This window comes from Vicia villosa, unplaced genomic scaffold (assembly GCF_029867415.1).
Source record: "Vicia villosa cultivar HV-30 ecotype Madison, WI unplaced genomic scaffold, Vvil1.0 ctg.002117F_1_1, whole genome shotgun sequence".
Classification (NCBI taxonomy): Eukaryota; Viridiplantae; Streptophyta; class Magnoliopsida; order Fabales; family Fabaceae; genus Vicia; species Vicia villosa.
The window spans coordinates 296,812-310,264 of record NW_026705845.1 but is presented as its reverse complement, the minus strand read 5'-3'; the positions used below and the strand labels follow the sequence as shown (position 1 = coordinate 310,264).

Below are 13,453 nucleotides of genomic sequence, written 5' to 3'. Positions count from 1 at the left end.
TAGTAGATAATGAAAATCTTCTGTACCGCTAATCTTACTGTTGCTTTCACTTAGAACTGATTACAACTTTAGATATTAATATAGAACACTTAGCTTTGTGGCAAGTCATCAAGGAGGAAGAGGTGGACATAATTGGTTTTCCTTCATTTCCCTGAGACTGCTGTGTCTGGTTTAAAATATTAGTCCTAATTTTAGAACAATAATTTCATGTATTTGGGTTGAGTTATCATAAATTCATAATAGCCTTTTTGGTATAATCCTTCCCAAGCCTCTATTTACTATAATTATGTCAGAATTAAGACAGGTTTCATTTAAGAGATTGCTTCAATTTTGCTCAGTCTCTGGCTTCTAAGCTTATTCATCTCTATAACTCCTATCTCCATCCATACAAGTTTAGGAAGCTATATTTGCAGGTAAGTTCTCTACTTTCTTCTTTTTCTTGTTTTGTTTTCACCTAACAGTCATGTCTAGTTTAGTGAGTTCTGTCATTTTTATTTTCATAAAGCTTATACTTTTTACTATTTAGAACTACCTCGTAATCTTAATATATTCTAGAATTTGTGAGTGGACTAATTCCATATTATAGTGCTGTATTTCAATACAAGCCGTTTTATCATTCTGTTAAATTATTGAATGTGGAAAGTACTTTGATATCTGCATCTTGGGGTAAGTAGCTTTGAAAATTATAACAACTCTGCTTGCACTGCATGCTGCAAGAGTAATATAACTAGTAATAAATTAAAATGTAGAAACTATAGATATAAGAAGGCTTTATATGACAAAAGCTTCAAAAACTCAGTAGTGGGCCTTTGATCGAGAGGGAAAAGAAAAGTAGTGAGCCGAAAACACAGCTGGGGAGAGGAAGATATGTTAACAATTCTTACATGTATAGGAATTTATTTTATCATAACATACTTTGAGAAAGACATTCATATACTAAAGCAATTTTGATGAAATGCTGAGTACAAGATTTATCTGTGCTATTTGTAGATAAACTATATTATTGTGGTTGCAAAAGTAAGCAAGTTTATTGTTATTGAAATACTAAACTTATTCTAGTGGAATTCTGCTAAGCTCAGTTGAACTTATTCCTTTCCCAACAATTGAAGGAGAAAAGTCTTGTAATTTCCCCATGTCTTCCTATCCACAGAATCTTGAATGCTGACATTGTTTCTCTCTAAAAAGTGGTCTTTGATTTCCTTTAAATCCTTCTCTGCACGAGTGACGATTACACGATTCAAAGCATCATCTTCATTCACCAAATCATTCAAGGCATTACATAGCACCTAAATCAATTTAACATATGCACAATTGATCAAAACTATAGAACAGAGAAATTATAAAGTAGAGAAGGGTTACTACATTATTTTCTTGACTTTTGTTACCTTGGCTAAATATCTTTGGGGGTCATTGATGCAACGAACAGTAGTACGCAGTACTCCAACGTATTCATCAACTGTAGTAGCTAATAAACCCTACAATTGTAATATAGTTTATTTGATAAATTTTTACAGAAAATACTGATAGATATGTGTGTTTCTCTCCTTGTATTATGTTTGGAGAAAATAGAATAGAAACTCATCTTACCTTGTTTATTGTTGTGCCAAATAAGTCCTTAAAAATATTGAAAGTCGCACTTAGCTGTTTCTTACTTCTTGTACTTAAAATTCTAATCATTTCGTCATCGTTGAAAGCTTTCCTTTCAATCAATTGATGAAGTATATTTGCTTCAGATTGGGCCACATTCTCATCAAACTCTTCTCCGTCGAATTTGTAAGTACTTATAACTGCAATCAACAACTGCATGAAAGTTCGAAAGTTAAGTACAACTTAGAATATTAAGTACAACTTAGTCTTTATTCAGCGCTTAAGAATAACATACTTTGCGAATATCGCCAATAGTTTGTGAAGCAACATCTTCTTCCAGTGAATGCTTGTAAAGAGATTGATATGAACGCTTTACAGCCAAAAGCTCTTCAGGATTTTTAGTGCAAGCAATCTCAATAATTACTTTGTAATCTGGTGTTGGCTTCTTTAATGCCTCATTAATCAATGTGGCTTCTCTTTCAGCTGGATCCATTATCCAAAGGATAATGGCTCTCTGATTTCAATGGTATACATATTTTGCAATTAGAATGTTTATTCAAAATATATAGCTACAATATTGTATTGTTAGAGTTTGAAACCTATTCCAATCAATCAATATAGAATATTAGTGTTATGACTTGTAATATCTTTACCTCAAAGTTTCCTGAAAGTTCAGATTTGAGCAGTTCAATAAGATCTTGATGATAGACTTCTTGATAAGCTAGTCTCACAAGTTTCCTTTGAGCTGCATCCCGGTTTGCTAGTATGGATATAAGCGCTGTCTCGTTTGTCCCGAATCCTGCAAGCAATACAAACCATGAATGTATTGTAACTGTATCTCAGATGGTAAAATGCTGCAGGTGTTATTGATGTGCTTAAGCATGAGTTCGAACCCGTAATACCGTCATTTCTACTTTCAGCATGTGAGTTTTGTCACTTAAAATTAGTGTAATTGAAAAATTATATTCATATAGTAAGTGATTAAAATGAAAATTTATATTCATATAGTAAGTGAAGAAACATGAATATGTAAAATTTCATTAGAAACATGAAATCTTTGTCAAAACAAAATTGAAGACAACCTTTGCATGCATTCATTATAGTTTCAGCGTCTTCGATGGGAGAAAAATCTTTTGCATCAATTAGAGAAGCCATTTTGTATTGTTTCTTAGCTTTAGTTCAATGATTTAGATTTTTTTTTGTTTGGGATAAAAAGATGTTTTTCGTTTTCAATTTATAGAAGAGAAAACTTAAAATAACTGTTTTAGTAATTAACATTCCTAGTAACTGCATATATTATTTAAGAAACTTCCCTTTTCAATAAATAAAAATAACTGAAATATGTTATTGTAAAAGTGGGTTTTTAACCTATAAAAAGAATCAATAACGAACTTATGTTACGTATGTTTAGGTTTACCGTCTAACAACTCTTTCTCACGTTCTAAAACACTTCCAAAAAACAGAAGCTAGAAATAGGGATTTTAAATTTTGTTGCAATTTAACTGCACAAATAAATATATGCTCGATATTTAACATATTCCGGAAATAATATATGAAAAGTATCATAAATAAAAATATTTTTTACCACAATAACCATCATATTTTCAAACAAAAAGAAAACGCTAGGCACATTGGCACAACCTTCCGCATTTGAATAAGACATGGCAATATAGAGCGTCAGGTGGTCTTAAGTGGTCTATATTTTATAGTATTTTTTAAATTGTTAATATTTTATAGTTTTTTATTTTATTTTCCTTATTATTTAATTATTAATATATTTAATAAATTATTAATTACTAGAAATAAAAAAATACTAATATTATATATGGTTAAAGTTGGATTACACATGCAAAAATACTTTTTTGCATTATTGCTTAGGATGCGATTGATTAAAGTGGTCATCGGTTCTACACAGACGAGGTTCTATCTGTCACATAAGTCTCGTTTGATTCTTTTGTGTTTGATACAAAGTTCTCGGGTTTAGATAAGGAAATTTCTTTTCCTACCTCCCTCTTTTCTAGATCACCTCCGGTGAAAAATCCAAAATACTCTCACTTCGGAAATGCATTTCCGAAACGCTTTTTTTTTTTCAAAATTTGTCTTATTTCGGAAATGCACTTCCGAAAACACGAAAAAAAGGTGTTTTCGGAGATGCATTTCCGAAAACACCCCTTTTTTGGGTTTTCGGAGATGCATTTCCGAAAACACTTTTTTTGGGAGGGGATGTCTTCGGAGATGCATATCCGAAATATTCCAAGACCAAATTGGTCTTGGAATGTTTCGGATATACACTTCCGAAAGAATTCAATAATTATTAAAAAATTAAAATCAAGGTGAATCAATACAATTAATAGGTATAAAATCAAGGTGAATCAATAAAATGAAGGTTAATCAATAAAATCAAGGTGAATCAAAATTTCCTAAACAATTTTAAAGTTAAAAATAATTTTTAACTTATATAAATATATAATATATAAATATATAATAATTAATATATAAATATATAAATATATAATAATTAATATATAAATATATAAATATATAATAATTATTATAAATTAAAACACTCATTTTTTTAATTTTTATAATTATTATATAAATATATAAATATATTTATAATTATTATATAAATATATAAATATATTTATAATTAATATATAATTATTATTATATAAATATATAAATATATAAATATATAATAATTTTTATAAATATATAATAATTATTATAATTATTATATAAATATATAAATTAAAACACTCATTTTTTTTATAAATATATAACAATTATTATAAATATATAAATAAAAAATTATAACCTATTTTGTAAGTGAAATTATTTTAATTTTTTTAATTAAAATTATTTTAAATTTTAAAATATGAATCAGGATAGAAATATATAATAGCTATTATTCATAACTCATAAATTATATCAAAATATATAATTATTATTATTCATTACTCATAAATTATATCAAATTTATGATATGAATTAATTAATATCTAAAAATTAATTTTTGGGATTTTTTTAGATTTTTTTTTGTTGTTTCGGAGATACATCTCCGAATTAGTCAAAATCCCAATTTTTGGGATTTTTTCGGAAATGCACTTCCGAAGTCTGGAAAAATTTAGAAAAAAAAATATTTCGGAAATGCATTTTCGAAGCAGGGTAAAATGGGGTTTTCGTTGGGGGTGACCCCCATAGGGAGGTGGGTAAAGAAAAAATCTTAGATAATCCAAAAACAAATCTTCTAATTCTTGAAAGTTTAATACCTGCATGTAGGCGCCACCGTAACTGAGTTCATTGTCCATGTTTTTGTAGTGCGGTTGTGTTGTTTGGGATGATGTGGTCACATTTGGACGGTAACCAAGTCAGTTGAATGGTGATATTGGTGTGAATGTTTTGTTGGGGAAATAAGGAAATTGTTATTTTGGTGTTTGGTAGTCTATGTTTGTTTTAGTTGTTTGTTGGGTGTTTTGGTATGTGTAAGATGGGTTGGTGAATGGTGTTTGTTAGTGATGATATTGATAAAAAAATCTCGTGGTTGTTGTTGGTAGTACGGTATGCTCTTGGTTTTGTGATTGTGTGTGTGACATGTATTGGTTATGGGTTTCAGTGTTTGTGAGTTGGCAATTTTGTTGGGTTGCGAGTTGAGTGTAAGTATGTTCACTAGTGCAGAAACTACTTTTTACATCGGGCAAAAACTACTTTTTACATCGGGTCTGGACCCGATGTAAAGCTAGGCGATGTAATAAGTTTGAGACATTTTACATCGGGTCAAGGCCCGATGTAAAAAGCAGCATACCACATCGGTTGAATTCAGATGTCTGATGTGAAAGATAATGCAATTTTTTTATAAAAAAAATATGCGCAATATTTTACATCGGGTATTCATTTTGCCCGATGTAATAGACGACCTTTTACATCGGTTGTTAGAAAGGCCCGATGTGACAAATCATGCCTTTTTTTTTGCCATATTTTACATCTGGGTGTGCATTTTACCCGATGTAATAGACTACATTTTACATTGGTTTTTAATACGGCCCGATGTAATATCTTTTCTGGTTTTTAACATAAATTGACTGTTTTTCCAATTTTCCCTATTTTAACCTGTAATTTTTTGTACCTAATTTTCAATATAATATACAAATACCATAGAGACCAATATAAGGTCGCTACTTTGCACATTTTTCCCACAACATACAGACCACATTTAACTGCACCAAATAGCTAAGATGCATATATATCCGTCAAAATATACAAAAGTATTAATTTAGGATACACAAGTGTACAAAATGATAAGAAAGGTTTACACGCATTTTTCTACTACAAAATAACAACACTAAACAAAAAGTTATTCTTTATATAACTCAAAGAAACATTTTGCCCAACGGAGCCGCAAATCATACAAATCTTCTTCTGTTAATTCTGTAGGATCATCAAATACCTACAATACGTAAATGCACAATATAGAGTTATTCTTTGAAAATTCTCATTAAGTTGCAATACGCAAAGTAAATAACAAATTAAATTTATTTTATTACTTGCATCCAAGATCCAATTATATTTGCAGAGACAATGTTCAACATATTTTTCATCACATAATATCCACAATCATTAGAGTTATGTTGTTTCCTTGTCTACAAATGAAAAACATAATTATTGAATAATAATCATAAAATTAAATATAGAATTATAATTTACATCACACTTACATTGGCAGTACGTTACCTTCTGGAAGCATTTGTGTCAACAATTCAAGCAATTCGGTAAAACTTTTATCACTCCACCCGTTAACTGCCTTCAGATTGAACAATTTTAACACGGCTGACAAACGTGTAAAATTTGTGCATCCCGGGTACAAAAGTGTATCCTTGTCAATGCATAAGCTATCATACACATGTGCCCTCTTAAACGAATCTTGTCCAATATCACGCATCATATCTTCTAGATGATCATCCATTTCTACACTAACATTATCTATTTGGAACACATTTGACGTTGCTACTACTTCACTGTGCCATATCCATTGTGTATAACTTTGACAAATCCCTTTACAAATTAGATGATTCATGATTTCTTTCTTACTAAGTTTTGGTTCTTTATTTGCACAACGAACACACAGACAGAGAATAAGCGTAGGAAGACTTTCTTCAGCACTACTTTTAGGAGGAGGCAGATATTTTTTAGCATTACTTTCAGCAAACTGCAGAAATTCCATCACTCCATGTTCGTACTCAGCACTTAATCGATTAGCTCTCATCCAACTACGATCCATATCTATGTTCCGAAATTAATGCATAAATAATTAAATCATTAAATCATTATGACGCCTACAATTGACATTAAATATTTGTCCAAAAGGCGGGAGTGTAGACATTATTTCTAATAAAATTATTTCATGAATGAGATGGTGTATTGAAAGATTTAATGACTTGAAGAAATTTATTAGAATTGAGAGACTTTTAAACATGAATGAGATGGTGTATTGTTGTAATTATTTTTTGAAAATTTATAACTAATTTAGTGTTGGATAATAACTTTGATTGGGAAGTTTATAACTAATTGTGTTGAGTTGTAATTTTGCTCTCAAACTTTATGTGTGTTAACTTAAAATTTAAAAAGAAAAACACCGCATTCAGAAAACCCAGAAATACACATGTCTGAAAGCTTAAACATATCAATATCCAACTCAAGTTAGGCCACAACAAGAAACTAACCTTATTACAAATCAGATGAACTCCAATCAGCTATGTATCTTCAAGTACCTAAAAAATACATAAACATATAATTTAAGCATGTTTTGAATCACATTCTATAAATTATAAAATAAACTATTATCCCTGAACAAACATCTTTTAAACATAAAAAGTTTAATAATTATGCATTTTTTGTATACAAAAACTACATAAACGGTCAATTATATCATATAATTGTATCATGTAATATTATTATTTACTAAATTATTAAATTTTCAGCATGAATATCAATACAACTTTGGTCCTTGAAAATATACTTTCATTTTCAAAGGCATCCGTACATTTCATATCAAGAAGCTCAAATACAAAAAGTCATAATAGAAAACAAGTTCACAAGTAGATTCACTATAGCTTAGAGCTACCCATTTTCACAACCAACACCATATAAACTAAACTAATACCAATACAGTATATTTCATGCCAAATATGTAATACATCCAATTAGCTCAGTCCAAAACCAATTCTAATAGTTAATAACATCTAGCTTTCAACCATTCTAGTAACCAAATTAACAAGCACTTTAGACCTATTCTAACCCCTTAACAAGCACATGTTTCCACTACCGACCGACAGACTACAAAGTTCTATATATCTTTTACTTATACGAGTACAACCCTATACTAATACTATATAGGCTCAACTTTTTAGATGATGAAAAAATTCAATTTTTTATCTAAATTATCTGAACTTGCAATTCAAGGGTAGATTGATAGACTCCACTTTTAAAACAAAGATAAGTCCAATTCTTTTTTCCAATCAAGAAAGTTTCTTTGAGGAGTAACATTAATTAACCATTCTTTTCTCACATCTCAGACTTAATCATCATTCTCTCTCTCTAAAACATATACTATAAGCTAGTACCACCTCTCTCAATCTTTCACTATTATACTTCTCCTCATCTCTTCACTTTATCATCTTTCTCTCAAATCTTCACTTTATAAGTATTATATTCTGATATTTATTCCTGGTTTTCTCTAATGTTAGCTCAGATTTATTCATCAATTATTTTTCATTCATGTTACTCTATCATGAATATTATTCCTTCATGAATTCATTCTATCATTCTTCATTAATTTATAAAACTAGCATTCTTTAGATTTTGTTTTTCTGGATCTAAGTTTCAAACTTCTGTTCTCTTGCTATAACTAAAAAGTGCAAATCTTTTTATTTTTTGCAATTGGTTTTCAACCGATTAAACTCACCCGAACCAACCGACAAACGGCAAACCGCCAAAATTAAAACCGATGGCACCAAATGGACGATAGTGGATGAGATATTGTCATCTGTGGGTTTCTTCGGATCGAGGTTTTTTCATCCGAATCCGTCCGAATCCGACCAATGTCCACCCCTAGTTAATATTACATATACACACATCAAGCTATTCAAAGCATCTACCAAATATCCAAACCATCATAATTTTTTGTTCAAAACAATCTAAAGAGCATACAAAAATCGAGCCATATCATTATACTAGCTTTCAGTCCACCACAAACCAATTCAAAATTCCATATAACATATATATCAGCCAGAGAATTAAACATAACAGATGCTAACAAAAAGGATCAATTAAAAAAACTTACGGAAGAGGAAGGGTCGTGCACCGTCAGACTCAGGCCGTCGCGGGCAGGCTGAAGCAGGAGAAGAGCGAAGTAACGGAAGAGGAGGCGAGGTCGTACACTAACGCAAATACGCGGTTTGGTGGAGGTCGTGGATCGACGACGGTGGCGTTACCGGCGAGTCTGCTAGGCGTTACCAGCCGTCGTGGGTTTTTGTTCAATCGCGCAGGAAGGGAAGAAAGAAAAGAATATGTTTTGTGTATAGCTAGCCAAACATTGTGTATATCTTTTCTGGGTTTTTGTTCAGTCGCGCAGGACGGGAGGTGAGTGGGTCGGTGAAGGTGAAGCTGTACCGCACAGAGAAAGCAAAGAAGGAAAAAGAAATTTTGTTTTTTGAGTGAAGAAGGCTAGGTTAAGTTGGAAATAGTGGGAGACTTTTCTCATCGGGTAATATATGGGCCGATGGGAAAATCTCTTTCTGGTAGACTTTTTCCATTGGGTTTTGTATGGGCTGATGGGAAATCCCTTTTTGGCAAACTTTTCCCATCGGGTATTATATAGGCTGATCTAAAAGCCTTTATAAAAAAATTTTGTTTTATTTACAGTAATGCCACCGTGTAGACTTTTCCCATCGGGTATTGTATTGGCTGATGGAAAATCCCATTCTGGTATACTATTCCCATCGGGTATTATATGGCCCGATGTAAAAGCCTTTATAAAAATTTAGTTTTATTTACAGTAATGCCACCGTGTATTGGATTTTTAATTTTTTAGTTATTTTTCCCATCAGCTCCATGAAATACCTGATGTAAAATTCTTTGGCATATATTTTTCACATCAGTTATTTTTATACTTGATGTAAAATCTTGTAAGCAAATGTAATATTTTTAGTAGTGGTTGTTGGTTTGTTAGGCGTTTGATGATGAAGTTTGTTGGCGTGAGTCGACTAATTATCCAAGAGACAATAGACCACAATGAGGAGTGGGTAAATGGACATTAACTAGTCGAACTACATAAAGATTGGTGCGACAAGCCTTTCATCTTCCTTGTTCATAATTGGCGCATCTATATAAAGAAAGAGTAGGTGCAAATTCAAACATACATGTGTTTTAGTTTTCAAATGCATGCGCAAATTGGATTGACTACTAGACTACGAAGTTGAATTATTATATTTTTTTAAAACATGAGTAATTTGGTATATATGTGAGTATAACAATGATAATTTTACATTGTCACCTAATAAAAATTATATCTGTTTATTTAAAAGTAACTATAATATGCATGTCCTTTTACTTTTTCAATCTATAGATACAAAAGTTAAATTATTGTTACTAGTTCCTAGTAGTGAAATTTGGATTGTATGGCAGAGGTCGAAGTCAAGTGATTCACATTTGGGTGTTGAACTTGATTCACTCACCTCTAAACTTGATGAAGTGGTCTATTTTCACTACAATCAATCTGAATATGATGGGGAAGTTTATTGGAGGCTATGATTATTTCAGAAGAAATTTAGGTGTGGTAGTTTAGTATGGGAGAAAGTGATAAGCGATTAATGGAATTGAAAATGATAAGATTCTATGTGATGTGACTTGAGTGCAAACTTTTGCACTTAACAGACCAACTTGTATATCAATCAAAATGGCCACATGAATAGAGTTAGTGTACTATTCAACAATAATTTACATACCTATACAACTGGATGCAATGTATCCTGCAAAAGTACATAAGATAATAATAATTTAGAAGACTCGCCATGTGTATATTCTATTAAGCACAAACATGATACTGGAACGCCTACACGTGTGTCATTTGACATTGACACATGTCAGACATTAAACACGTATTTTATTACTCCCTCCGTCCCAAAATAAATGTCGTTTAAGGTTGTTACACACAGATTAAGAAAAGTAATGATTGAGTCAATAAAGATAACATTTTTACAAAATTACCCTTAATTATTATTGGGTGTTATATATTATCATGTCTTGAAAAGAGTGTAGATAAGGGGTAAAGTTGATAAAAGTTAGTTAATATTGCATTGGGAAAGTAAAGAGACTATTATTTTGGGACAACTTTTTAGAGCTAAAAAGACACTTATTTTGGGACAGAGGGAGTATTGAAATAAACCAATGACCTGAGACTTTCAAATTATAGTTCAATCATGTATTTTGTCTGAATACAAGTTTTAACAAATATGAATGAATCAATGAATTTTATTCTGATATACAAATCTCTAGTAATTTTTGACTGAGTGCAGGTTTGACATTTATTATCCGTATCATTGTTACATGCTATGTTATTTGACATGAATATGACAGGTTACCAAGGAATTTCTTGACCATCCCATGCAAAGAACTTGCCATTGTCTTGGCTCTTCACATTGTTAATAATGTGTAACAGCTTTTGGACTGAGAACTCTTTGCTGAAGAGCTTTTCTTTAGGAACATTTTTTTGAAATGGCTTAGAAAGATCTGTGTCAACTGTGCCAGGATGCAATAGAATACATATGATTGGATCCTTCTTCCTTGCAAATTCCAACGCGACATTCTTCGACACTGTGAGAACATATGCGGAAAAAAAACCACTTGTGTCAGTATATAAGTTCAAATAAGTCAATTCAAACAAATCTAAGAGGACGGTGATCATGAAAAAAGAGAGACATACATTGATTAAGAGCAGTCTTTGAAGATCGATACGAATGCCAACCCCCGATACGATTGTCGCCAATAGATGCAACCCTTGCACTCAAACTAGCCACAACTGCACCACTTCTTTCTGTGCCAATGGCAGCTCCAGCTTTTAGAAGAGGCCACATGTGCTGATTTAGAAATTCACATAATCAAATGCTGCCTCAAATTATTGAGAACACACTATAACATTGAAGGAAAAGAAACACATACAAAGCCAAACAGAAGCAACAATAGATAAAGATTGGATCCACATACACATAAAGAGCGCATATTCACTTCTAAAATTATGATAAAGAGATAAACAAAGAAAAATTTGTTACCAAATTCAGATTGACGTTACCTTGATAACCAAGATAGGACCAACTGCATTAACCTCATACGCAAGCATTAAAGATGACTTCTCCAATTTGCTCAATGTGGTTTCTGTATTGTATTAAAAACAAATATAATCATCTACCACATATTTGGCAGAAACATAAAACATAGTAACAGACTTTACCTCGATATTCTATTATGTCCATTACTTACCTGGTTGCAATACTTTAGGTATTGAAAGAATCCCAGATGCATTAATGAGAAGGTTTAGATGGCCATATGTCTCTTTTATTGACAATGCAGATGCCTGATATATTACGAAATACACAAAGCTTAGCAAACGAATAGGTGTTTCGAATTTTTCAAATCTAACAGTGAATGTCTTAATGCTTAAACAAGAATATATCTTCCTATAGATAGCTAATCATGTTGTCTGTCAATTGAAAAAGAGCAACAATGCCATAACCTAACATCAGTCTCAGAAAAAGGGCACTGCATTTGCTAACTTGCTAACTCCCTTGACAAAAGTTTCCATTTTGGAATGAACAAGCAGGTTAACTTAATCAGGGTCAGTGTTGTCAAATAGCAGCTAGAGCGCCATAGCATGGCGAATTTGAACAAACATATGTTGTTCCGCAATATGCTATTTAGTACAATGTGTTGTCAAATAGTGATTATAGCAATGCTATAGCACGGTAGCATAGTAGAATTTGAACAAATTGCTATGTAATCGCAAGTGTTAGTATCGTGTAAGTAGGGTTTTGTAACTAAAAGGGTCACCATTCACTAAATTCCCGTTTACTGTATGTAAAAATGACAGAGAGAAAGAAAAAATAATTGATGAAAAAAAAAACCTCAATAGAACTTTCAACAGTCAAATCCAGTGGCAAAATTTGAAGACGATCATCAAATCTATCCTTCAATTGGAGAAGCCCAGTTGATGAATCAGGATTACGGCAAGTAGCAACAACATGTCCTTTATCATTATTCTCCAACAGTTGTTTCACCTATACAATGCCCATGAAGAAAAGTAAACATTTTTGACATTGTGAGAATCGCCCAGAATGAAAAAAAAAAAAAAAAACATTGATTTTGAGGGAGAAAAAAGATCTTACGAATTCAAGGCCGATTCCTCTGGAAGCTCCTTGAACTAAGGAAACCCCATTGGCTTGAGAAGATGATGATGATGAAGAAAAGGCCCTTCTTGCTAGTGATAGAATCCGAGGGGAGCGTGAAGCCATGAAAGTGTTTCGGGTTGGTTGTGGCAATTGCAATAGGGAATCATATGAAAGAGAAAAGAACATGAAGCGTGGCAAGATAGTGACCAAGTAAGGAATTTAGTTAACAAACATAGAAATATGTTAGCTGTTGTTATTAGCAATTGTAACATGTTGTTGTACGTGGAAGTCACAAACATATAACACATATTTCACTATTGAATTTTGGTAGTTGTAACCGTTTAGGTAGGTACGTTACATTGTTAACCCATCATATGGCCTCCTATGGTGTAAAAATACCTTGGTTTTTCAAAGATTGAGAGGTCGTT

At 31.7% G+C, this 13,453-nt stretch overlaps 3 protein-coding genes across 3 annotated transcripts; all 3 read right to left on the bottom strand.

Moving 5' to 3' along the window:
* Positions 1–985: 985 nt before the first annotated feature.
* On the bottom strand, positions 986–2,742 carry LOC131637946 (annexin D8-like). The gene is made up of 6 exons (XM_058908511.1): positions 2,670–2,742; positions 2,241–2,386; positions 1,883–2,101; positions 1,588–1,800; positions 1,386–1,475; positions 986–1,286 (listed from the first exon to the last, which is right to left on the bottom strand). Exons 1-6 carry the CDS (start codon positions 2,740–2,742, stop codon positions 1,086–1,088), a joined length of 942 nt encoding a protein of 313 aa, XP_058764494.1. The 3' UTR covers positions 986–1,085.
* A 3,051-nt stretch (positions 2,743–5,793) lies between these two features.
* On the bottom strand, positions 5,794–10,914 carry LOC131637949 (uncharacterized). The gene is made up of 4 exons (XM_058908515.1): positions 8,927–10,914; positions 7,308–7,355; positions 6,303–6,867; positions 5,794–6,034 (listed from the first exon to the last, which is right to left on the bottom strand). Exons 3-4 carry the CDS (start codon positions 6,863–6,865, stop codon positions 6,010–6,012), a joined length of 588 nt encoding a protein of 195 aa, XP_058764498.1. The 5' UTR covers positions 6,866–6,867; positions 7,308–7,355; positions 8,927–10,914; the 3' UTR covers positions 5,794–6,009.
* Positions 10,915–11,043: 129 nt separating this feature from the next.
* LOC131637948 (uncharacterized) lies at positions 11,044–13,286 on the bottom strand. Its single transcript, XM_058908514.1, has 6 exons — positions 13,023–13,286; positions 12,762–12,914; positions 12,121–12,214; positions 11,933–12,015; positions 11,567–11,720; positions 11,044–11,457 (listed from the first exon to the last, which is right to left on the bottom strand). Exons 1-6 carry the CDS (start codon positions 13,209–13,211, stop codon positions 11,222–11,224), a joined length of 909 nt encoding a protein of 302 aa, XP_058764497.1. The 5' UTR covers positions 13,212–13,286; the 3' UTR covers positions 11,044–11,221.
* Between the last annotated feature and the right edge of the window lie 167 nt (positions 13,287–13,453).

Excerpts from the sequence above, each read along its gene's own strand:
- LOC131637946 (XM_058908511.1), bottom strand. The coding sequence starts at position 2,742 with ATGGCTTCTCTAATTGATGCAAAAGATTTTTCTCCCATCGAAGACGCT. Across the intron at positions 1,801-1,882 it reads CTATTGGCGATATTCGCAAA|TTGTTGATTGCAGTTATAAG; the intron begins GTATGTTATTCT and ends ACTTTCATGCAG. Across the intron at positions 1,287-1,385 it reads CCCAAAGATATTTAGCCAAG|GTGCTATGTAATGCCTTGAA; the intron begins GTAACAAAAGTC and ends AAATTGATTTAG.
- LOC131637949 (XM_058908515.1), bottom strand. The coding sequence starts at position 6,865 with ATGGATCGTAGTTGGATGAGAGCTAATCGATTAAGTGCTGAGTACGAA. Across the intron at positions 6,035-6,302 it reads GAAGGTAACGTACTGCCAAT|GTATTTGATGATCCTACAGA; the intron begins GTAAGTGTGATG and ends TACGTATTGTAG.
- LOC131637948 (XM_058908514.1), bottom strand. The coding sequence starts at position 13,211 with ATGTTCTTTTCTCTTTCATATGATTCCCTATTGCAATTGCCACAACCA. Across the intron at positions 12,915-13,022 it reads GAGGAATCGGCCTTGAATTC|GTGAAACAACTGTTGGAGAA; the intron begins GTAAGATCTTTT and ends GGCATTGTATAG. Across the intron at positions 11,458-11,566 it reads AAAGACTGCTCTTAATCAAT|TGTCGAAGAATGTCGCGTTG; the intron begins GTATGTCTCTCT and ends ATGTTCTCACAG.